The sequence below is a fragment of the Bison bison genome, unplaced genomic scaffold (genome assembly GCF_000754665.1).
Source record: "Bison bison bison isolate TAMUID 2011002044 unplaced genomic scaffold, Bison_UMD1.0 scf7180017864264, whole genome shotgun sequence".
NCBI classification, from domain to species: Eukaryota; Metazoa; Chordata; class Mammalia; order Artiodactyla; family Bovidae; genus Bison; species Bison bison.
The window spans coordinates 1,881,829-1,907,739 of record NW_011494836.1 but is presented as its reverse complement, the minus strand read 5'-3'; the positions used below and the strand labels follow the sequence as shown (position 1 = coordinate 1,907,739).

Below are 25,911 nucleotides of genomic sequence, written 5' to 3'. Positions count from 1 at the left end.
CAGAGGAGCTCTTGACTCCAGGAGTCCGGGTATAACAGCTTATTGAATCTTTTCGGATTTGTACAACAAACCCTAGAAATATGAATCTAGCGCCGCTCAGGTGAACTGTCAGATTTTTAAAGGAAGGTCTGGGGGTTGAAGTGGATGGGAAATGTAATATTTTTAAGGACTGTCTTGAGGGTTGGAGAGGATGGGAAATTTGAGTCTGTCTTTCATCCTTTATGTGATGGAAGTCTGTCTACCAAAGAAAGAGTCTGACAGTGAATTTACACCTTCTGTGTCGACTTTAGATTGATCAGGGAATATGACCACCCCACGCTTCTGTAAAATCTTAACGTACCATGAGAAGCACAGCGCTGCCTTGTCTTGAACTTCTTAAATTATGGAAAGTGGCTACTAGGAAGGAAGTTTCATGTGTTTTAATTTTTCTGCACAGTTGCTCGGATGGCTTTTCCCGTTTCTTCTCTCCTGCTGGACCTGGGTCCTGTAATTACCATCGCAGAGAGCTAGCTGGAAGGATGTTTGCTCTCTAGGCAAGATCTCCTGGGCTCGGTCTCCTCCCTTTTTTTCTCTTTCTGGCCCCGCCTCCTCCGCTTACTCCGTAGGCAGCAGCTAGACAGCTGTATTCAATCAGAAAACACTTACAACTCCAGACGATTCAAACGGGAAACTTCGCCGCGAAGTGCAGCGGCGCTCCGGCTCTCTCCAGCTTTCTTTCCTTCCCCGGAACCCGAGGCTCGGATCCTCCTCGGCCTGCCGCCCTGGTTTCTTCGGGAACTCGCCGAAGCCCTGCAGGGGGCCGGATCCTGCCGGAGGTACCCTCCCGCCCGGTCATGGGGGGCGCCCAGACCTCGTAAGAGAGGCGAGGCGGCGCCGAGGGTGGCAGTGCCCGGGTCCCCGCGCCGGCCCTGCCGCTGCGGCAGCTGCGAGCGCGCCACACCGCCCAGCCTCCTGCAGCAACGGCTCGTCTGTGAAACGCGAGCCAGCTCCGTGCCTTCTAGGAGTGCCTGCATCCTTCGTTTGGGCTTCACCACTGTCCTGGGTGAAAATGGCTGTCTAGACTAAAATGTACCAAAAGGGACCAAGCAGTGGATACCCAGCCTGCTAAGCAACTCGTCAGCTCCGAGACCTAGAAGAGGAGGAGCTCTCTCCTCTGAAAAGTGCAGTCATGAATTCTGGAGTTGCCATGAAATATGGAAACGACTCCTCGGCCGAGCTGAGTGAGGTAAGAAACAGCTGAGGTCAGGAGCTCTGGTTTCTTAGGCATTTGCTTTGCTACACCACCTCCCCCCGCTCTCCATCTCTCACTTCCCTATACGCCACCGCCTCGCGCTCCCAGTCTGGAGGCAGCGCAATTAAAGATTAATAGATTTTCTGGATCTTGTTTTAACTTGTTGTGCTACTCAGGAAATGAGCTGAACTGGCTTGATGTTTCGGTCTGAAAGGGGTGTCTTAAAAAAAGAAACAAGCTTGCACCAAAGCGTTTTACTCTCCGTGGTCTGGGTCCCCTGTCCCTTCCCACCACCCTTCCTCCAGGGGCGTGTACCACATTCCCTTTCGTAGTCGGCAAAATACACGGGGGTCCCAGCTGAGCTCAGTCTGACGGTAAGTAATTTGGTGAGGCCCGGGGGATTGTTGGAGCCCTGAGCCGGCCACTGGCTCCCACGTGTGCTGCAATTCAGGCAAGGTGGTCTTTCCTCGGAGGAGACTAATGACCCGCGCTGGGGAGGGGAGTGGAGAGGAAACACATCAAAGCGACTTAGAACTTTATTTCCTGCCCGGGACTGGACTCCTGAGTCTTTGAGGCGAGCACATTTGCAATTCCCGGCTCCCGCAGTAACAAATCCACTTGAGTGTTGGGAGACCACCTTTGAAATTAAAGCTTCATGAAACGGTATGCAAATATATGAGTGGTCAGATGCTGGAGGCCACCTTTTTTGATGACTTTAGGAATGCGTCTGGCACATGCCAACCCCCACCCCCCATCTCCCAGGCTTTGAATACCTGAAAAGTGGTGATGGGAAACCTACAGAACTGGATGCTCAGAAGAGAGGAGGAAGTCTGTGTGATCGGCGTCTACAGCAGGAGGCTTGGTGGCTGTGGATTTTCCTCTTATCGTCCCTGAGCCGTTTTGGGGCAAGGCAGTCTGTGCTTCTTGAGTATGGCTGGAGAGAGCAAAGGGGAAGAAAAGGAACCATGTAAATAACAGCTGGAAGGCAGATAGAGGTGATGTCAGATTACCAGCTGTGAAGGGAAAATGAAAGGATGGAGCCCTCTCTAGGGGTGAGGGCTGGTGCTGGGGAAGCACAGGGATGTAGAAGGGGGAAATCTGAGGAGGTCTGAGCCGATATCCAGCAGGGAGGACAGTTGGCCCCTGCCTGGTGCTCTTAAGTGTTTTGGTGCTGAGTTGTCCCAGCTCCCATTTGAAACAGCATTGTGAAATGTTGGCCAAATGAGGTAAAGGCCTTTGTTAATCCCCTTGGTTTTCCCTGTGATGTAGATGCTAAAAGTGAGGGCTTCACTTAAAAACGGGAGGTAGGGGAAGAGGTTCAAAGACCCAAGTGATTTTTGCCAATTTTACATGTGGGGAGAGGTTTCACATCTAAAATAGAACCCACAACCCACTCCACTAATAGCACTGTTTAAGGAGAAGCCTTTGACGTGTCTTCTAAAGTCATTTAAGATAAGAAACCAAGAGACTCACTGACTCAGAGAGCGAACTTATGGTTGCTGAGGGGAAGGGATAGAGTTTGGAATGGACATGTACACACTGCTATAATTAAAATGGGTAACCAATAAGGACCTGCTGTATAGCACAGGGAACTCTGCCCAGTGTTATGTGGCAGCCTGGATGGGAGGGAGTTTGGGGAGAATGCATACATGTATATGTATTGTTGAGTCCCTTCCCTGTTCACCTGAAATTAACAATCACAGCATTGTTAATGGCTGTACCCCAATACAAAATAGAAAGTTAAAAAAAAAATATTAAGAAATCAGAGGCATGTATCTTGCAGAGTCTTTGCCAGGCCCTTCACATGGTTTGTTTCTGTGTGGCAACTTTAAGTCTCTGTCACCCAAGAAGTATGTTATTCAGGTACCTTTGTTTAAAAACTGCATCACAGGTTTAGGATGAAGGTGACTAGAATGCTGACGAGAGAGAAAGGAGGCTTGGATTGACTTGAATAGTATTGGCACAGTCAGTGAGTGCATTAGATGAGCCGAGAATACCTGTGAAACTCGAGTGGGAGGTGTAACACTGAAAACATGATTTGCCTGGCTGTACCCACTCCTTAGGAGTTCCTTGGGAAGCCCCGTGGCCACGTGAAGGCACTGAGGGTGCTTCGTGGCCCCTGCGATAGTTGGAGCAGTAGTAATAGAGCATTATAGAGCATAGTTTTGTTCCTAAGAAAGTAAACAAGTTTCCGTCCCAGCCATGTCCTTCGCCAGGTTCCCTCTCCTCTCCTTCCATGTCTGCTCGTTTGTTTCTTGGCTGGTTTCCATTTCTAGGTATAGTGAATTCCTTGCCACTCTGTCCCCCCAATCTTGAGTTTCCCTACAGATTAAGTAGTTGAAATGGGCTTTAAGAATAGCTTTATACACATACACACACACACACATATATATTTAAATACTTTTTTTTTTTTTGGCTGTGCTGCGCATCTTTCGGGATTTTAGTTCCCTGACCAGGAATCGAACCTGTGCCCCCTGCAATGGAAGCACAGAGTCCTTGACCACCAGAGATTTCCCCCATATTTTAAATCAGGGTATGTGTAAAGAGAATTTGTAAGCAAAAGAGGGTTGTGTGAGTCATACCTTGTGGACCCTAAATCTCAGTTCACTCTATCATGGGCAGTATTTGTAGCAATTGCCTTCTCTGTAGTATCCATGGAGCAGTATCCATATGGATCCATAGACTTGAATACAATTCATTTGTATTTCTCATTAAGGTCCATGATGTAAAGGAGAGTTTCCCATTTTCACTGTAATTTTTCTCTTAAACACTGGTTTTGCTTTAATGTCTTAGCAGGCAGAGTCGCCATTCTCTTTTATTAAGACCTACCTTTTGGTGACGTAGCTCTTATTGCCCAGGAGCCTCAAAGCTGTGTGGAGGTCGCCTTGGGGTCAGATTGAGCCTGATGCTCACCAGGATTTCAGGGGCAGGAAGAGTAGTAATATTGCCTTGCTTATCCTGGGTATCATGAACAAGACGCTGTCTCATTGGTGTTGACTTGAGAGCTCAGCCCTTCTACAAGTGTTCTCTAGCCACCAGAGTCTTTGCCTCTTATACGATATTGTTGACACCGACGCTGTAACATCCTAAACAAGGGGGAGTGACTGAAATTAGTTTCTTGTTGTCATTTGCTGGTCCTGTTGGTGACAGCAGCTAGCGTGGTCCCCACTGGCCTTTGCCTGCAGTGCCCCAGGAATGCTTGGGTGCAAGAGAGGCAGGAGGCGGGTGGATGTGAAGGATTCATGATCAGGAGACCCAGCTGGGTATTGGGCATGAGGACTTCAAAAATGGAAAAACAGGAAGTTCATGAATGTGTTCCTTCTGTGTCTTTATTTTAAACAATAGCTGTTTAAGATTCTGTGACATACTAATAAGAGACAGTAAAATTGTCTCTACCTGTGGTCATATTGATGACCACAAATGATTTTATCAGGTCTAAACACTTTAACCAAAGTGAACTAATCCTTATCATTGACAACAACACAACGAAAGGAAAATTTGAGAAGCGTGAGTTGGCTATTCTTTTTTCTTGTCTATTGGCTGTCCATATCAAAGACTGTTTTTCTTTTCCTAACACGAAGTTAAGGAAGGACTTCAACACCAGACAAATTTAAAAGTACTTAGAAAATTAAATGTTTGACTTTCAGGTCCTCTCCTCCATGATCAAGAAGCTGAATGGACACACTTTCAGCAGTATTAGAATAAATTCTCCCAAACCTCGTCAAGGAAAGGCTGCTAAATCTTCTTCCTCATTGCCATGCGTTTTCTGTCAGCAATTAGTTCTCTTTGTATTGGTTAAAACTTGTGGGACCAGTATGTAGTTGAACCTTATTTCCCTGTCATAATCACATTTTTTGGTTCTTAGAATTATTCAGACCTTGGAAAGATGTCTTAAGGTACAGTGTTATGAGGGTAATGACTTGAATTTATCTTCACAGGATAGCAGAGAACTGGATCTGCTTGCCTGATAGACAGCTGCCTATTTATGTAGCAAACTAAAATTTTGTCTTTAAGGGTTTGTTCTTTTTTCGCAGTGATTAAAACCTCCTGTCCAAAGCAATCAGTGTATATTCTTTGCTTTTTAAACATCAAGCAATGAATAGGTAAAATTCTCCCATCACTATTTACTTTGAAACCTTAGTTGCCCTAAAAGAAATGATATGTCCCTTAACCTATCCTTCTTTCTTTATTCAAATCCTCTTTCATGAGATTATTCCACTCCAGAATGTGGGTTATACAGGCGACTCCTCATGCTTTCACCATCACTTGTTGTGTAGCTACTGAAACCCATATTTTTATTGGTACTGTAATTAAGAAGTGGATTTGTACAGAAGAAAATTGTTCTCTAGATGAGATAATCATACAAGATAATCCAAGTGGCTATCTCACAGATGTACTTACTCTACATCATCAAATTTACAAAATGCCAGGGTTGGAAGATCTGATATGCCCACACCCTTTTCTACTTCTTTCTTACTCCTCTGTCCTTTTGGAATCACACTTCATTGTAATGAGTTGTCTACTGTCTGTCTTAGACACAAACCATTAGCATCAGAATAGCAGTGTCACAGAGGCTGTGCACGTAGTAGGCGTTGAACAAATGTTTGAATGAATGCCTTGCCTCTTCTCTCTCTCTTCCCTTTTCATAAACATAAAATTTGAACAACCGATTTGAGTGCTTAGTCTGAGGACTTTTTTGTCTGTCCATGGCCGTGTAACAAACTGCCCCCCAAATTTAAAGGCTTAAAATACCTATCTTACTTGTGATTTTGCAGTTTGGGGCAGAGCTGGAGGTGGCTGGACTCATGTCTGTGACTGCAGCTACATGACCCACCTCCAAAATGGCTTAATAGCGTGGCTGGCCAGCGTGTGTTGGCTGTGGGCTGGGAGGTCACCTCACTTCTGTCTTACCCAGGCCTGCCCATGTGCTGCTTGGGTTTCCTCTCAGCATGGCAGCTAGGGTCCCAGGAGGCAGTGAAAGCTGCCAATTCTTTTAAAATGTAGGACTGAAATTGGCAAGAGTCACATCTGTATTCTGTTGGTTAGAACAGCTGTGTGCTTAGCCCAGATTCAGAGGGGTGAAGAAAGAGATCCCACCTCTTGAAGGGGGTTTGATAAAGCATTTGCAACCATTTTTAATCTAGTATAGAAGTCACAAAACAAGAGGCATGCCTAAAACCCTGATCTCCTAATTCCCAATGGCTGGCAATAACTTTTGCTATTTTATTTTGTGTTTTTAGCCATTAATTTGCTGGTTTGTATAGATAACACTTTCTAAGCATTTTCTAGGTGTTCACTCACTTAATTAACAAAAACCCTGTGACATACATTCTATGATGTCCATGTTACAGGTAGAGAAATTAAGGCATAAGAGATGAAAACCCTTGCGAAGATTATACAGATCATGAATGGTGGTGTCAGACTTTGAGGCCAGTTGGTCTTTCTCCAGAATCTATCATTCCTCTAAGTGGTTCTTTTTGTTAGTTTCTATTATTACTCTCAGCTTTTCATCCTATTTTCCTAGAAGGGAGTATCCTATTTAATAAGCCTGTTTAACTTGATTTGTATTGTAACCTCTATGCAATACCCAGGTAAATTTTTTTGACAAGAATGAAATGTGTATGCTCATTGCCTTCAACTTCAAGTGGCTGAAGAACTCTAGACACTGATTTTCAAGAGCTGTAAAAGGAGATTTATTGATAAGGAGTGGGGCAGTCTTCAGCCAAGAAGGCCTTCCTTCTGTCCCCTCTGAAACTGAAGGAAAATGAGGCCGCGTGACCTCTACCTGGCGGCCCGTGTGCCCTGAGGCATTGGAGGATTCGTGCTGCAATATGTGAGGTGCCCGAAAGAGAGTAAGATGTCCTCTGTGGCAAAGATTAGGGTTCTCTCACCCCTGCAGGTGGGGCTCTAGACTTCTACTACAGTTGGCTAAATCACTGGGGGCCTGCGGAGCCCTGAGGTTGATTAAAAAGAAAAAGCCAGTGAGGTGGACAGCCCCGGCTGCGGCACGGCAGCTGCTGCTGCTGGGTCCTGGGGTGGCGCATGCTGAGAGGGCCGAGAGACAGTGACCGGAGCCCAGCGGGAGGCATGAGTCGTGAAGTGTGGCTGGCCCGGGTGGTGGTCAAGAAACACAGGAGAGGGGTCAGTCAGAGACCAGGCAGGCGATCGGAACTTGAGACGGCCCCAGACCTGAACACAGAGCGAGAACCTTGATTCTGAGGGAGGGCTTTGTCCAGGCAGGAAGTTTGAAAATCAGTCCCAAGACTTTTCACCTTAATGACTTCTTTAGAGGACTGTGGTTAGGAGGTTTGAGGTGCCAGGACTTTGAGAGGGGCACACATCCAGAGCAGGGAGTATGATGGAGACACTCGCCAAGTAAACTCAAGGTGCTATTTTAATAGCTGCTCGAGGCGAATTTACCCGGCACACGTCATGTGGAAGGCGTCCTCCCACAGTCAGGCTGTAACTAGAAAATAAAAGCTGCATTTACAGAAAGATTAAGAAGTTGGTGATGAAAAAAGATTTGAAATTTAGGTTTTGATCCAAGGAATCAAACTTTAGGAAACCAAGATTACATTTTAAGCAATCTCTGGATTCTGGGAAAGAGGTTTATGTTAGCGAGCTTATAGAATTTGACAAGCTAAAAAAAGACACAGAAAATTGATAGTAGTCAGGATGTAGATTTTTATATCAGCAGGGGGTGGCATGGCAGAGATAAGTTATTGGCAATTATATTAATGCACCTGAATTCCTGCTGCTGCTGCTGCTGCTAAGTCGCTTCAGTCATGTCCAACTCTGTGCGACCCCACAGACGGCAGCCCACCAGGCTCCCCCGTCCCTGGGATTCTCCAGGCAGTGGCCAACTTTTATTCTTGAAAGAAACAGGAAGAAAATAACCTGGTTTATACAGATAAAGAGAAGTTCAATTTATAGAGTAAATATTTACTGGGATCACAAAGCTGTCCTCTCTTTCTATCAAATGCCCCTTTTCTCTTGCTGAACAGAAGCAGCCAACATTAATACAAAAGGGAAAGAGAACACCTTTTCGAAAGTTTGCATTATCATAAGGAATGACTGAGGTTATAAAGCACTTTTTGTGTAAATCTTTCAGTATATCTTTGAAACACAGCAGAGGAAATTACACTTTGAGACAATTTAGGCAAAAAAAAAAATCTCAGGCATTCAGTTCAGTTCAGTTGCTCAGTCGTGTCCGACTCTTTGCGACTCCATGAACTGCAGCACACCAGGCCTCCCTGTCCATCACCAACTCCCGGAGTCCACCCAAACCTATGTCCATCGAGTCGGTGATGCCATCCAACCATCTTGTCCTCTGTCATCCCCTTCTCCTCCTGCCCTCAATCCTTCCCAGCATCAGGGTCTTTTCCAATGAGTCTTCGCATGAGGTGGCCAAAGTATTGGTGTTTCAGCTTCAACATCAGTCCTTCCAATGAACACCCAGGACTGATCTCCTTTAGGATGGAATGGTTGGACCTCCTTGCAGTTCAAGGGACTCTCAAGAGTCTTCTCCAACACCACAGTTCAAAAGCATCAATACTTTGGCACTCAGCTTTCTTCACAGTCCAACTCTCACATCCATACATGACCACTGGAAAAACCATAACCTTGACTAGACGGACCTTTGTTGGCAAAGTAATGTCTCTGCTTTTTAATATGCTGTCTAGGTTGGTCATAACTTTCCTTTCAAGGAGTAAACATCTTTTAATTTCATGGCTGCAATCACCGTCTGCAGTGATTTTGGAGCCCAGAAAAATAAAGTCAGCCACTGTTTCCACTGTTTCCCCATCTATTTGCAGATGAAGTGATGGGACCGGATGCCATGATCTTAGTTTTCTGAATGTTGAGCTTTAAGCCAACTTTTCTACTCTCCTCGTTCACTTTCAAGAGGCTCTTTAGTTCTTCTTCACTTTCTGCCCTAAGGGTGGTGCCATCTGCATATCTGAGGTTATTGATATTTCTCCTAGCACTCTTGATTCCAGCTTGTGCTTCCTTCATTCTCGGACATTAGCCTCTGGTGATTCTACTTGCCATACAAAAAGCTGTAAGTTAGAGGTTATTAACTTTGTAAAGAGCAATCAAAGTCTGTTGGGCTGGACGAGTTGCATGGTGAAGCTACTCCATGCTTTGATTGGTGGGACATTGTGAGGTAGAGTACTTGTCAGGAGATTTGTTTGGTGATTGGAACACGTGCCGGGACATATGGGACCTGAGATGGAAATGCACTCGTAAGCCAAAGGCAGTGGTGTTCTGAGAACAAAAAGCTTCACAAAGCCTCAATGTGTGCAGGCACATCAGTGAACGACTCCAGCTGGATTTGTGACAAATATTGAAGCAATTGTCAAAGGAAGAATGCCACTGTGGAAGAAGATTGCCCAGCAATTAGAAAAGCAGTGGATCCGCTGGTTGGTTGCAGGGTGAGAGTGGGGTAATGACTTGTCCCTGTTTCCTATGGGTTGTGTTGACCTGTTCATGGAATACACGGCACGCTTGCAGGGACTTCTTGCTCCTGCCCGGGTCCTTCTCAGCCTCCCAGGTTAGTAATTCTTTCCTCATCTGTGTTCAGAATATCTACTTTATCCACACCCTCCCTGGGAGACCATGCGATCTTTGAAAGCAGGCACAGAGTGAAACCCATCACAGTATTGCTGGCACCTCATCAATATGTGACTCAGGGCATCCACAGCCTTCATATTTACTTGTGGGACCAGACAGCAGTTCCTTCGTAGTGGGACAGATGTGTTGGATTGACCACTTATGTATTTTGGTTAAAGGACACATGTTCAAAACTTTAGTTTGATCATTATTACTGTAACACTCTCTATTCCTAGCTCATTTGTCCATTCAACAAACATTGTGTGCTTTCTGTCTGCCAGGTGCTGTTTTTCAGTGTGGGGTTACAGAAACAAAACTGATGCAGTCCCTGTTTTAATGAATATTGCATTCCAGCGGCAAACAGACAACACACATGACAGATACATCCGGTGGTGATGCACAGGAGGAAGGGAGAGTGAAGGAGGGAAAGATGCTATTACGTGATCAGGGAAGCCCTATCTGTGGCAATCTGTGAACTGAGACCTGAAGGCCAGGAGGATGGAGTCATGAAAAGATGATGAGGACTGTTTCAGGCAGTGGCACGAATAAAGGTCAAGGTCAGGGGCCAGAGCGTGCATGGTGTGTGTCAGCAAGGAGATGTGCCTCGGAGTGCAGTGAGCAAGGGGAGAGTGGAAGGAGCTGAGGTCAGGAAAGATAGTTCTGGTGAGATCACCTGTCTCTTTGTAGACTGGAGAAGAATCTGGATTTCTCTGGAGTGTTTTAAAAATACGCCTGAATTGATTTTTTAAAAATACTTCGTGTGTGTGTGTGTGTGTGTGTGTTCTTTTGAGGGGCTAGGGGCAGGAAGATGTCCTCAGGAACAGGAGGAGCTAGCAAAGAAAAGGCCAGGAAGGTTGTGTTCCAAAAGCCAATTAAAAGAAACTGTTCTCAGAAAAGGTAGAGCAATGGGCCAGATGCTTCCCCTTTTGTTTCCTTCACTCTTTCAAAGCCTTTGCATATGCTCAGACTTCCAAATGGTGTCATTTTCTCCAAGCAGAAGTTGTTGTATGCGCTAAAATAAACTATAATTATTTTCCAACATCCTCAGAGTATGTGAGTATGCTTTTACCTTGAGAGAAATGGTTTAAAGGACTAAGTGATGTGAACACTGGCCAAGAATGATTTGAAAACTGCCTTCCCTTCCTTGATGGGTGTTCAGTGTTGATGGATGCTGATATATAGAGTGTAGGTGGGTTCTGAATTAGGAAAACTGAGCTCTCTTTTCCGTTGTCACTTGGACCAGTTTCCTTCCACTATTTAAGATCACTTGACTTTTTTGTGAACTTTCATATTAGTTTATTGACTTATAACCAATATAGCTCCAAGGAGCCTGGAATGTTGACACTTTTTTCCTTTTGAAAAGCATAGCTATTTAGCAGTCAGATCATGACCAGAAAGTTGCCAGGTAAGCCTGAAATTAGACAAAGGAGATGTTTCTGTTGGTTGGCGCCATTAAGAACTTCTTTGATTTGCATTTTGTTTTATCCAAGCTATTTGTATGATTGACTAGGAAGCTGAGGCATGAAGCCTGGTTGGTTAGTGGCAGAGGGGAAGTGTAGAAACCAGATTTTTTTTTCCCCTTAACTCCCAGGGATAATTTTTCCTCTTCTGCCTCAACTTCCTCAGTTTCTATATCACAGGATTTGTTTTAAAGAATGTGTTTTATGATAATCGTCTGCAATTATTTTAAGAGGTGAAAGTCTAATTCTTCTGTATACTCATCTCCATATGACATTACTATTAAATCACACTATTAAAATAATTGGAAAATTTTATTTTTAGCTCTAAGTATGATTTTGCCATATACTGTAGTAGTCTGCACTCCATGGGTTTTTATTGGTCAAGCTCGTTGGGGTCTACCAGGTAAAAAATCCAGAAGAGCAGTATATTCTATTTAGGGGAATAGCTAGATGATCTTGCTGTCTGGCTGGTTTGCTAGTTGCTGTCTGTTGATAGTGCAGGACTTGGTCAATCATTCTAGCCATTTTTTTTTTAATTAAAATATAAATCACATAAAATGAACAGTCTTAATCATTTTAAGGGTACCATTCTGTGGCATTAAGTACATTCATATTATTGGCAACCTTCATAACCATCCGTCTCCAGCGCTTCTTCACCTTCTCCAACTGAAACTCTATGCCCATCAAACACTCCCCATTTCCTCCCTCTCCCTGGTAACTACCATTTTACTTTCTGCCCCTCTGAATTTGACTCGTCTTGGTACCTCGAGTTTCGTAAAATATTTATTCCTTCGTGATTGGTTTGTTTCCCTTAGCGTAATGTCTTCTAGGTTCATTGATATACTGTAGCATGTGTCAGAACGTCCTTTTTATGACTGAATGATAATCTACTGTTCAGTTGCTCAGTCATGTCTGACTCTTTGGGACCCCATGGACTGCAGCATGCCAGGCCCCCCTGTCCATCACCAACTCCCAGAGCTTGTTGAAATTCATGTCCATAGAGTCAGTCATGCCATCCAACCATCTCATCCTCTGTCGTCCCCATCTCCTCCTGCCTTCAACCTTTCCCAAGATCAGGGTCTTTTCCAGTGAGTGAGTTCTTCACATCAGGTGGCCAAAGGATTGGAGTTTCAGCTTCAACATCAGTCCTTCCAATGAACACCCAGGACTGATTTCCTTTAGGATTGACTGGTTGGATCTCCTTGCAGTCCAAGGGACCCTCAAGAGTCTTCTTCAGCACCACAGTTCAAAAGCATCAATTCTTCAGCGCTGAGCTTTTGTTATAGTCCAACTCTCACATCCATACATGACTACTGGAAAAACCATAGCTTTGACCAGATGGACCTTTGTTGGCAAAGTAATGTCTCTGCTTTTTAATATGATGTCTGGGTTGGTCATTAGCTTTTCTTCCAAGGAGTAAGCGTCTTTTAATTTCATGGCTGCAATCACCATCTGCAGTGATTTTAGAGCCCAGAAAAATAAAGTCTGTTACTGTTTCCACCGTTTCCCCATCTATTTGCCATGTTATGTTTGGTTTATCCATTCATCTGTCAATGGACACTTGGGTTGCCTCTGCTGCTACTGCTGCTAAGTCGCTTCAGTCATGTCCGACTCTGTGCGACCCCATGGACTGCAGCCTACCAGGCTTCTCCGTCCATGGGATTCTCCAGGCAGGAACACTGGAGTGGGTTGCCATTTCCTTCTCCAATGCATGAAAGTGGGAAGTGAACGTGAAGTCGCTCAGTTGTGTCCGACTCTTAGCGACCCCATGGACTGCAGCCTACCAGGCTCCTCTGTCCATGGGATTTTTCAGGCAACAGGACTGGAGTGGGATGCCATTGCCTTCTCTTCATGGCTACTGTGAAAAATTCTGTGATGCCTGTGGGTATGCAAATATCTGTTGGACTCCTTGTTTTCACTTCATTTGGGTACATTCCCAGAAGTAGGATTGCTAGAACATGTGTGAATTCCATGTTTCACGTTGGGGGGAATGGCCATACCATTTTAGAGGCTGCTCCACTTTACATCATTCCCACCAGCAATGCAGAGATTCCAACTTCTTCACATCCTTGCCAACACATCTTTTCTGTTTTATTTTGCTTTTTAAATAATAGCCATCATAATGGATATGAAGTGTTATTTACTTGTGGTTCCTCTTTTTATTTCCCTAATGATTACTGATATTGAGCATGTTTTCACGTACTTATTGGCCCTATCTTTGTCAGAGAAATCTCTGTTTAAGTCTGCATCCATTTGCTTGATCGAATTACACAGGAAATTTTTTGTTGTTGCACAATAAGAGTGCTTCATGTATTTGGACATCAGTTCCCTATTCCTCTTCTCCTTTGTCCACGTCTGCTTTTTCTCTGGTTGGAGCTTTGCACAGCCTCTGGCTTCTTGATATTTCCAGATGGAGTTAGTGCGAGTGTAAAATGAGGCATGAACCGTACACTGCTTCTGCACGGAAAACAGATGGGCTCACTCAAGCCCAGGAGGCTCCTTCCTCTACGATGTCCAGGAATAAGTAACTCCCTGATGCATCGTGAGGCCAGTGCTCCTTTCTCTGGCCGACACCCAGCAGCTCTCCCCCTGCTGATGTATACATACGACTAGGTTATCTCAAGCAGTGTTAGGCACCAGAGTTAGCAGTTATGTTCATGGCACTTGAAGAGTTATGCTGCTCCACTGACGTGCGGTGATTTCACAGTATTTAAGGAAGATTTTTTAGGAGAGGGCTTTAGCAAGAGGGGCCTGTGGAGAGTAGCCAGGAAGTCTGAGACTGGTCTGTTAGATTAGATAACCGTTACTTTATTTCTTGGTGCTGTGAATCTAATCCTGGTTAAACCAAAATCTAATTTATGTTCATGCTTGATGGGGAGCATTTTTGATTAAGTGTTTGGATGAGAGTGAGCATGGACTCAGAGCACTGTGGGAAGGAGATAGTCCAGGTCTGCTCTGCTGGGGCTGATTATTAATCAGGGGTTAGTAGTGAGGAAGGGAAAGTAGGTGAGTTGGACCCCAGGACAGGAGTTTTGACTTCCAGTGCGTAGATTTAAACTAAAGTTGGGATCCCCTTTTTTCAGGATGCTTTGATGTACTCAGAGGTCAGAAGGTAGGTTGCCGTCTGGTGTGATTAATAGAGTGACTTTTCAGACTGTTTCTCCTTTGGGGCTTCTGAGATGCTGATGAAAATGCTGTCTGGACATACATGTTTTATAATTAAGGCCAAAGAAAGTGTCTGATGTGATGGAACTGCCTTCAAGCCCTTCGATTCCCCCAGTGTTGGAGATAGGGCACCCTTCTTATTTGGCATAAAAGTCCCAGCCAGCAATGAGGACATCTTGGGATCAGGGTAATATGTTGAATGACCAAGAGAAAAGTCTCTTTTTTTGTCAACTTCTTTACTAACTTCTTCTCTGGACCAAGTCACTTGATTTATCACCTCAGTTTGTCCATCTGCAAAACTGTGTGGTGAAGCCGTGTGCTCTGAAATCACAGCTCTGCCACTTCCTAGCTAGGCGATCTGGAATCAGTTGCTTTCCTGGGCTGCACATTCTCGATGATAAAATAGTGAAAATTCACCTTGGTGAAGACCAGTGACATAACCTATGTAGTGCTTATCAAAGTGCCTGATAAATACTAGTAGTTAGCTCTTGTACTATTTTTATTATTTTACTACTACAAACAGAACATTTGTAGCTGTGGTTGTAAGTGAGCACTAAAATTTTTAGAAAATTTTTTAAAAGAAGTTCTTAAGTGGAGACAGACTTGTTGTGAAGACAATATCCAAGCAAAGAGTTTCACAGCCTGCTGATGTTTGCTGGACTTCAATGCCAACAGCTCATTATCTGGGAAAATGTTTTTCCAAATATTGGCAAAAGAAAGGTATTTCCTTTTTTGGATTTACAGAGTCAGAATGTTAATGAGCTAGCAAGTGGCAGTACTAATCAGTTAAAAACATTTGTTTTTTGGCTGTGCCACACAGCCTGTGGGATCTTGGTTCCCCGACCTGGGATCAAACCCAGGCCCACTGCATTGGAAGCATAGAGTCTTAACCACTGGACTGCCAGGGACGTCCCTAGTAATTACTTTTAAAAGGTTAGTGTGTTTATCACTTTTATTTCATTTGTTCTAGTTTTGTCCCAGCTAGTGCCATCAAGTATTCTTTGTGCCCAGGACTGACCTTAAAATGACCATCCTAGTTGGTGATAGAACACGGGAGAGGGAAGGCCAGCCAGTCACTGCCCACGCCCAGGATAAGGATGCAGTACAGAGAAACAGTGTGCAGGTATAACTATTGCATAACGACTTCTTTCATGGAGACCTGATTTTATCAGCGATGCACACTTTGTGGAGTCCCTTTTAAGTTGTGATCTGTTTACTGTAAGAAGGTTGTGCCATGTGGGTGGGAGCTTTGCCTCGAAGCACTAACAGATGGGGGACGCTCCTTTGCCAGAGGAGGGGCCCTTGGTAAGCGGGTTTGAGAGGACTTGAGGTGTGCCCCTAGCAGCGAAGTCTATCTCTATTGCTGTGTACAGCTAGCTTTTTCAATTTGGAAGAATTTTCTAAAAGCTTCTTGATTGAGGTTTTGTCTCATGGTCAGAGACAAATGGTGGCATATTTTCTTGGGTTCTGAAGTTGTGAAACAGTTTGACCATTGGCTGAATTGAAGAGGGATATGCTTGAGGGCAACGGGAAGGGACCTAGCACGAGTCAGCGACCTTAACCCCGGGCTATCACATCTCACTTTCTGGTTGTGAAGTTTTGGATTCCTTGAACTTGCATCTCAGGCTCATCTCCGAGAATGTTCTTCCAAGGGATATTATTCATCCCCATGACTTGAGCTACCACCTGGAAGCTGTGGCCTCACAAGTCTGTAACATTCCACCCAGATCAATTTGAATACCTGACAGGTAGAAGGAGAAGTGCAGGTCTTGCGTAACACAAGAACTTCCTGTTGTCAGTGTTCCTCCTCCTCCTCCCCACCACCCTCTCTCACACAATCATGCCAGCCTCTAGAAGGCCTTTGTCAGCTCCCAGTCAGTGGGCTGTCAGGTACTGCGTGCCATCCAGCAACACTACTAAACTCTTAGGGCTCTGTCATCTGATCTTGTCACCCGTTTCTCTCTCTCAGGCGCTTACCTGATGCAGGAGTGGCCAGTGACCGAAGAAATGCATTATTCTCAGCCCATTATTGCATTGTGGTTGGCAGGACACATGATCATTACAAATGATGAAAAGAGTAAAAAGAAAAGACTAGAGAAAGAAAAAGTACACAAAGGCAACTACTTTTGTACCAATTACTTCATCATCCACCCCCAGGTCCCCACTCGCTGAAGCTGGATCTGTGTTAGACCTCCCTCCACCTCCTTCTGAAAGCAAACACTGGGCCTTTAGGGACCCACCCAATATTAGCAGGGTTGGAGAGCTTTGTTTGCAGCTGAGGCTCATGGGGGTATCTAGGCTGGCTCTGAGTGTTCTCTCTTAGGAAGAGATGAGATCAGAGTGGAAGTGTTTGGAATCAGGTCCTAGTCCTGAGATGGGTGGGAGTAGCTCCAGGAGCTAGAATTAGATCATGCTATTGTATTAGAAATGGTCAATATGAAGGATGGCAATCCAGATATTTTGTTGGAATACTTCAAGTGAAGCAATATGGTACAAAATTACTTCTGTTTCGTCTTGCAAATGTTCCCTCCGTTTATGCGTATCATCTTCTGCAGAATTTCCTTCAGTGGAAATGGAAAATTTATGTGAAGGGCAGAGGTGAAGCTTGGCCTCCAGATTCATTGGGGGTTATAATGGGCTTTCCTGGTGATGCAGACGTTAAAGAATCTGCCTGCAGTGCAGGAAACCCGGGTTCCATCCCTGGGTCAGGAAGATCCCCTGGAGAAGGGAATGGCAACCCACTCCAGTATTCTTCGCTGGAGAATCCCATAGACAGAGGAGCCTGGCAGGCTACAGTCCATGGGGTCGCCAAGAGTTGGACACAACTGAGCTACTAACACTTCACTTCACTTCAAAACTGTTGCCTTCAGTACAACAAAACTCAACACCGTAATTGTTTTGATATTCAAAAACATCCTGCTAGAGATGTGACTTTTTTTGTTGTTGTTGTTCATTGATGCTCTGATTAATGTAAAATTGTTAGAAATCATGAGAATGATTAACTTAAGGCATTAAACTTAATGCCTTTAGCCTTAGCAAAATTCCCTTCCAAAATAGAAATGAATATGTGGTATTTAAGGGTGAGTGCATGGAGAATAATTCTGTATGTAATTGTGCCCTACATGCAGAAAGACATCCTTGGAAAAGTAGGAAAGTCCCTGCAGTTAATCTTCAGCATTCATTTGCAAGTGACAGGAATATGTTAATTGCTTTTCTTAGGTGAATGATTCTTAGTCTGGTGGGAATGATAAAGATTTCAATTCATTCCACTAATTTAGGTTTTTAAAAATTACCAGTGTTCATCAGTTGTGGTATAGAGCTAATAAGGGATTCCAATGAGGTCTGGGTTACTGGGTAGATTTCATTCAAAGTGTGACTGCAGTAATCCTCAGTGGCAGAATTACATTTTCATCAAATCGGCCTGTGGTGCTTTGGGTGACTGAGTGCCCTGAACCACTGGTGCTTTTGTGGGCTGGATGGGAAGACTGGAGCATATTATGCTATGAAATGGGGAGGCTGATGCAGTGTCTTGTAAATACTGCTGAGCACAGCAGTTGGAATTGAGAAGTTAGTATGATCAGTTATGTGGAGAGCTCTGAAGTTTATGACTTATGTAAGAAATTAACCTTTTCATTGTTCTGACTGCCAAAGAGCCAGGGTAAAGGCTGATGGGATTTTCTCTTTACATTTCTGCCTTTTTTCCCCAGGTAGATTGAGGAAAATTTTTAAATTGCTTAAAAAAAAAAATACCCTAACATAATAATTAGTAGGAAGAGGCTCACTTAAGAAAAAACATAACACTGTAAATTTCTGGACAGCGTAAACCAGATTATATAGTAGTAAAAATGAAGGCAGTTACATAGAGTATTCAGAAATAGTGCTCAGAAGTGCTAAGAACTTTGCATGCATTTTATTTACTTTTTACTATCATTTTGGCCATGTCACAGAGCATGTGGGATCTTAGTTCCCTGACCAGGGATTGAACCCATGTCCCCTGCAGTGGAAGCATGGAATGTTAACCACTGGACTGCCAGGGAAGTCCCTGGGTACATTTTTAAAATGTCATTTCCCTGCTTATGATCCTGCATTTTAGGGTACCCAGCTCCTTAGCCCCTGTTGGCCTCTCCAGCTGTATTTGGCTACTTGTCACCGTCACATTCTGACCTCTAGCCAACTCAACTACTTGAAGTACCTTCAAGGTGCCTGGTTGTCCCTTGACCCCAGAACTTCACATTCATTTGTCTTCTTCCAGTACACTATCCATAGCCTCCACCTTTGCTTATGTACCTCGTGCTCTTCTCATAGGGCTTAGTTTGTGTTAGTTCCCTTGAAAGTCTTCCCTGACATCTCCACTCTGGTCTAGATTCCATCCTCTGTGACGCCCCCATAGCATTGGGCATTTCTGCATTATAGCACTTAATACACTGTGAGGGCTACAGACTTAGCGTTTCTACCAGGGTGCCTGCTGTCCAGCGTTGATCACTAGCACTTGTTTAGCATCCGGCCCTCGACATTCCCTTCTGAGTGCATGACCTTATTTAAACTGCAGTTCCTGTGACAAAGGTCCTATCTTTAGGGAGGTTTGGAAGCTCAGAAGGATTAAGAGTCTTGCCGAAGGTTATCCATCTAGTAGGTGGCAAGGCCAAGTTTAAACCTGGGTCTTGATTCCACAAGTTCCTGCTGTTTGCACAGTGCCTAGTCATGGTCTCTAGAACTGCCATCTTTAAGACTTGGGTTGCTGGGTGGGTTGGTAGATTGCTGGGAAGGAGCAGCACTGGGGGCGATGTCCAGGCTTCTGAGAGGATTATGCTTCCTGGTGGCTCAGTCGGTAAACAATCTGTGGAGAGACCTCTCCTACAGTGTGAGAGACCTGGGTTCAGTCCCTGGATCAGGAAGATTCCCTGGAGAAGGAAATGGCAGCCCACTCCAGTATTCTTGCCTGAAGAATTCCATGCACAGAGGAGCCTGATTGCTACAGTCCATGGGGTCACAAAGAGTCAGACACGACTGAGTGACTAATACTATGCTAACAGGAGAGATTGGAGATTTCATGTAAAATCCAATTTGTGATGAGTCTGGACTTAGGCATGCTGAATTTGAGTTGCCTGTTGGTCATCTAAGTGGAAATGTGCTACTAGCAGGCTATGGGCTAATAAGGCTCAGAAAGGGGTCATTTTGGGAATCTTTGGTCTTCATGGCTGTTTACTTACAATGCAGATGAGTTGACACTGATGCTGCAATCATGGTCCATTCCAGCCTTCACAATAGATGCCTCCGCTTATGTCCCACATAAATGAGGAGTCGCATGAAGCAACCAAATGGTACTATGCCTACTCCAGTGTGAATCAAAGTACCACAGTCTTTGCCTGCTAGCATTTTCTGTGTATATAATATATACACATGTTTATGGTTCAAAATCTGCCATCATAACTGAAACTGGTTGTGCTTTTAAAGTCACAGTTTTTAACAAAAAATATTTAAGAAAAATCTGATTAGTTCATGATATGACGTGAGCATATCTACCTTTGATTCCTCCTTAAGAATGGGCAGGGTAAGGGCTATGTGGGTATGATCACAAACATAGTACATGAACATACAAAATTTGGAAAAGAAATAAGTAAAAAAGAAAAAAAATCTTGTAATTATATTATCAGGTAATGTTTTGGTATGTTCTCTTGGTTAGTAATTTTTTTTAAGGGATTATGCTTGAGTTTCACAGTATTATATCTTTCTTTCCTCAAATTTCTCTTGATATATTTCTTAAAAAAAAAAAAAAAACACTTGAATTTTATTAACTCTAGTAGTCCATATTGTATGCCATAATAGCTATTGAAGAAATATTTAGGTTTTCAATTCTCTGCTCATATAAATAATGCACCTATATAACTATGTTTTCTTACATATTTAAGGCAGATAGGGAGAGGAAAGAGAGAAAGAAAGAAATGTGAGTGAATGAAGGGAATGAGCAGTGTTTTATGCAGAGTTGGTGTTAAATAAGAAAAAACAAGAGTATCTTGAGATCCTATGGTGATCTTTGTAAAATAATGTAAAGACTGAAAAGGCCAATTAAAAAACAAATACACTGGCTAAAATAAATTGGGACCATCTGTTGTTCTACCTTGGCCTGTTCACATAGTCTTCTGCCCGCTGCTTATTTAAGAATGCCTTTAAAGTGGTGAAGGAGGGCTGCTGGGCGTCAGATGGCATGAGGGCAGGAGTGCAGAGAGACAGCGTGGCTGCTGTGTAGCTCCCTGCCGGGTACCCTTTGGGGCCAGCCTAACTGTCCACTGTGGCCTTGACCTTCTGATCCATCAAGGTGTGTGGGATGGGAAAGGACGAGTTATCCGGCCTTTTTTTTAACCACCAATGAAATAAATTTTAAAATGGTTTATTCAAACAGGATATTTCACCTGAACATCTAATAATGTTCCTTTCTTGTATGTATGTTGATATTATATTTTTCCGCATGATCTCATATTAATCTATTGTCACAAAGTCTTCCATGAACCAGTCTAATTGTAGGAAGCTCAGTCAGTCCCTGAGGCCCAGTGGAGTCCTTTTTAATCATAGGAGCTGCTGAATTTTATTTTCTGACTGAGTGTGACCATTACGAATTGCTAGGGTTTTCTCTGTGTTGGTGGTGACTTCCTATAAATAACAACAAAATGATTACTTGGAAATCCTTAAATAGAGCTATGTTGCAAGTCTACAGTTAAAGCCTTTATTTATAAATTTTTGTTTAAAGTGGATGTGACCAAAATGCTAATCTAGAGCAACATTTAACCTACTGGCTTGGTGAACCCTGCTATGTAATCAATTTCACTCTTGTAATTGGAGTAACTATTTTGGCAGAATGGAGGAGGGTTCACTTGTAGCTTTGGGGTATCTTTGGGTTTTTTGTTTGTTCCAGTTTTTCTTTTAAGGAGTTCCTGTCCCAGTGGCCCACCCTGGAGGCTTTGGTTGCTGGGATGGCCTTAGGTGTTGCTGTTTTCAGATAGTGAAGGGTGGATCCCAAGCTGTGCGAGTGAAACCCCCTGACCCCCTTCTCTGGAAGGCTGAAAGCCAAGCTGGGAATCCAGGCGGGGTCAGGGAGGTGTCAGAGCCCAGTTTCTTGCCCATAGATGTCATTGATTGCAGACATATTTTCTGAATCTAAGATATAACGTTCATTCAGAAATGAGTGTTTATGAAAATAGACTTGATGGTGGGAACTTGTATGACTAAAACCTTCACACACAGTGATTTCAATAGTCCATTATTCGGCCTGTCAAAGGATTGTAGTGGAAACTTGACTAATGATTGGAAATAGCTGTCAGTGTGCTCATCTGACCTTAGTTTTATTAGCCTTCAAAAGTGTCTTTAGTCCAAATTAAATGATCCCATAACCAACAAGGACCTACTGAACAGCACAGGGAACTCTGTTCAGTGTTATGTGGCAACCAGATGAGAGTGGGGTATGTGGGAGAATGGATACATGTGTATGTATGGCTTAGTCCCTTTGCTGTCCACCTGAGACTATCACAACATTGTTATCACCTATTTCTCAACACAAAATTAAAAAAAAAAAAAAATTTAAAGGATCCCAGCTTAACACAGATGCTTCTCTTCTGGTTTCTCCCTTTCCTCGGAGGAAGTTGGTTTGCTAAGAATTACACCATTCTTAGCAAAGTGGAAGAAGGAGCTGACCAGTTTCTAATGCTGGGAATCTGCTTTATGCTCCACTGTAATCACTGCTACCTGTTGGGACAGGCATGGAGGCAGTGGTAGGAAGTGGGTGTCGTCTAGTAGTGTGATTGAACCAAGTCCCGAAGATGTACTGCTCTTCAGTGACCTTCTGGAAGCCGCCCACACTGCTTCATACGGCCGTGGATGTACCATATTCAGCAGTTCGTGTGTGCCGGGCACGCTGGCGTTTCTCTGCACAGACGCAAACCCTGTTTCTCTCCTCTGTATGTCAGTGGTACAGATGAACCCGGAGGGCAGCCCATTACAAGTGGAATTTAGGAACATAATGTGATAGGCCAAACTGGGAGTCTGAAGAAAAGAAACAGGGAACAGAGCGTATTTCATGGAGGAAGGATTCATTAGCTTGTCCACCCTACATATGACTGTTTCTTTCATCATCCAGTTGATTATTATGGAGGAGGAGATTCCTGATCTTTATTGCCATGGCCCATTTGCACAGTGTTATTTGCAGTTCTTTACTTAATCCAGTTTAGTTGTGAAAATGCCCTTATTTGGTCCAGCTGACTCTGCTTGGCACCACCTCATGCCTACTCTCTATCCCTCTTTTCTAAAAATCCTGTTGCGTTTAGTTTCTACAAGCACATAATAAGTGCTTTAAAACGTAGCTTCATCCTGTTTTTCAAGCTTAACTTTCTCCTCCCCTACGAGCTTCTAAGTCCTGGGAGTGGCTGGCACTGCATGTGCTCTTCTGCTGGCCCCCTGTAATACCTACTTCAAGATGAGAAAATCAAAGAAGAGCCAGTTGACAAAGACCCTGCGTGTTGAAGGCATGACTCAGAATAGAGCACGGAATCCCTGGCTCTCAGCTTTGTGTAAACTTCCCAAGATTTCCTTGTTCATCTACAGAGCTTTCCCTGCAGGCAGCTTTTAGAAAACCCCGAGTCGGAAATCTCTGATCCCCTTGTATCATGTGCTGTAGCTGATAATGGAACTTTGCCGGGAGAGGAAAGGGACGTACATTCTGGCACTCCTGCTGTTTGCTAGGAACTAGACATTGATTTGGTAATTGGTAATTAATCAATATCCTGATTTTGGAAGGAATTGTATATTTCTCTTTCTACTCCAAAAGTTTGTCCAGTGTCACTCTCAGCTCCTCGGGTACTATTCTGCTAAGTACAGTGGATTAAGAGTTTCTCTCATTTTCCTTTCTATTATCATAGTATTGGGAAGTCTCTCTCCTTAGTTCATGAATGTTTTCACATCCTTGAAATAGTAATTTGTGTAAACAATTCCTTGCTCCATTTCTACGGTTCCTGTTGCTGGGAGCCCCAAGACTTACCTGCCACCTTGTCCGTATTACTACATTTTAGTGATTTCTGCATCGCCTACCCACATTATAGTCCGTGGTTTTATCAGTTTGAGGTTGAAAACTCAAATGAATAAAGGACAGCAGAACAAAAGAAACCTAGTCAGATATGATAGGAGAGTAATGTCCCTTACTTCATTCATTGAAGTGTTTCTTTGCAATCCGTGCATTATCATATTCATTTTTAAAGAATAATAGTTGCTGTATTGTGTTGAAAGAATAGGCTCATAAATTCCAAGAAGCTAATTATATTTTGTTACTGATGTTGCTTGAATCCTAATAAGCTTTTTCCTCTTGCTAGCTTAGCGGTTGGAAAAGGAAACATATCTTAACATGGACAAGAGTACCTTGGTAATTAGAAATTACTGAGAAAGGAATAGTGATATTTTATTATTAAAAGTTTTCTGACTGAGCATGGTAGGGCCTGATTTGAAAATGAAGAAAGAAATGAAATTGCTTCTTTATTTTTTATGTAGGTCTGCCAGAAAAAAGGGAGAAGAATTAAGGAGAACATATCAACCTGATTGTATTTGTATGCTCTTCCAAGATTTTAAAAAAGGAAGAAAAGAGAAAACACTATAGACATGATGGGTGTGAAATTTAAAAATCACAAGTAGAAAAAACATGGTCTTAGCCCTGGGCTTACAGTATTAAATAGAAATGATATTATTGGCTCATCTTTGGGTGCTTACTGTGTGCCTGTCATGATGAGGAACCTCTTGATATAGAGAGGTTAAAAAACTAACCCAAGGTCACAGAGTAAGTGGCAGAGCCTCAGATATCTAAATCTTGACATAGTTTTCTTTGGTGAAACTGCAGATTAAAAAAAAAAAAAATAAGAGGAAGATAAAATATATGTGAGCTAAAGGTGGTCAAGCTCCAGTTTTTAATGCAGAGAATTGAGTTTGAAGTTGATCAGTCATGTCTGATTATGTGAATATTCTTACTCACTTGAGTTTCTGTTGAGATAATTGTCTCTCTGACTGCTCAGGAATTTCAGTGCAGACACCTTCATAGTCCTGAGCAAACTGGGATGGTTGGTCACCTTATTTCTGATGTTGATACCAAGTTTTGTTTTTAATTTTGCAGTAGGAAATTTTTTACAAAGCAAAGCTGACTGATCATTAGAACCACCTTATAGTTTTTTCTTGATAAGCTAAGTCTCTTGCCTGTGTTATCCGTCTTGCACTTAAGATTTGAGTGGTCACAATGCTTAACACTTAACTTGTGAACCTAATGTTCCAGGTACATGGTAGAAGAGATGACAACTGTGTCACTGGTAGTGATGGGGAAGCTGAGTGAAGGAAGAGCATGACCCTTCTCATGGCCAGGGGAGTCCTTAACATCTGAGTCCACAGCCCTGCATCCCTGAGCCTCTGCTGGGAAATCCAAACAAAAGCCTCTTGATAAAAACATTTCCATATCTTAAAGTAAACATACTTGATCATTTAAGTAGTCCTGCTGCAGTCAAAGACTTTGTTAAATTGCTTAGTTAGGCTAGACTAATTGATAGAACATGTAATGACGCAGATATTGTTATGCTCAGCAAACTGGTGTTTTCCCCAAGGGGAGATTAAATTAAACTCATATATATCAATTTTTTATTTGTATATTTGTTTTTCTTTTGCAGGGAAATTTGAGAGGTAAAGTGAAAAAGTTACCTTTCTGTCAAAGGTTTTTCTTAAACATCTATTTTTGTAGTATTGGGGCCCTTTCATTGAAAAAGGTGGAGGGCTTCCCTGGTGACTCAGGTGGTAAGGAATCTGCCTACAATGCAGGAGACCTGGGTTTGATCCTTGGGTCAGGAAGATCCCCTGGAGAAGGAAATGGCAACCCACTCCAGTATTTTGCCTTGGAAATCCCATGGACAGAGGAGCCCGGTGGGCCCCAGTCTGTAGGCTCACAAAGAGTCTGACAAAAAACTTCCTTTTGTACACAGTTACTTGGAAGTTAGCATGGATGGAAGTTAGGGGTATAACTCAGGTCCCATGGGATTTAGTATTGGTATTTCCGTTTCTCAGCTTTCTAAGTAAGGGCCTTGTTACCATATTCTCTAATTCTTCTCAGTTCAGTTCAGTCGCTCAGTTGTGTCCAATTCTTTGCGACCCCATGGACTGCAGCATGCCAGGCCTCCCTGTCCATCACCAACTCCCAGAGCTTGTTGAAATTCATGTCCATAGAGTCAATGATGCCATCCAACCATCTCATCCTCTGTCATCCCCTTCTCCTCCTGCCTTCAAACTTTCCCAGCATCAGGGTCTTTTTCAACCTTTCCCAGCATCAGGGTCTTTTCTAATGAGTTAGTTCTTCACATCAGGTGGCCAGAGTATTGGAGTTTCAGCTTCAGCATCAGTCCTTCCAATGAATATTCAGGGCTGATTTCCTTTAGGATT

The 25,911-nt window shown here is 43.4% G+C and overlaps 1 protein-coding gene across 1 annotated transcript in view; it reads left to right on the top strand.

Annotated features, from left to right (window-relative positions):
* The first annotated feature begins 642 nt into the window (after window positions 1-642).
* The window catches only part of MCC (mutated in colorectal cancers), a 318,792-nt gene continuing 293,523 nt past the window's right edge, over window positions 643-25,911 (top strand). Inside the window, exon 1 of the mRNA XM_010848365.1 lies at window positions 643-1,225. Within this exon, the coding sequence (XP_010846667.1) occupies window positions 1,169-1,225 (57 nt within the window). The 5' untranslated portion in view covers window positions 643-1,168. The remainder of the gene's footprint in view (window positions 1,226-25,911) is intronic.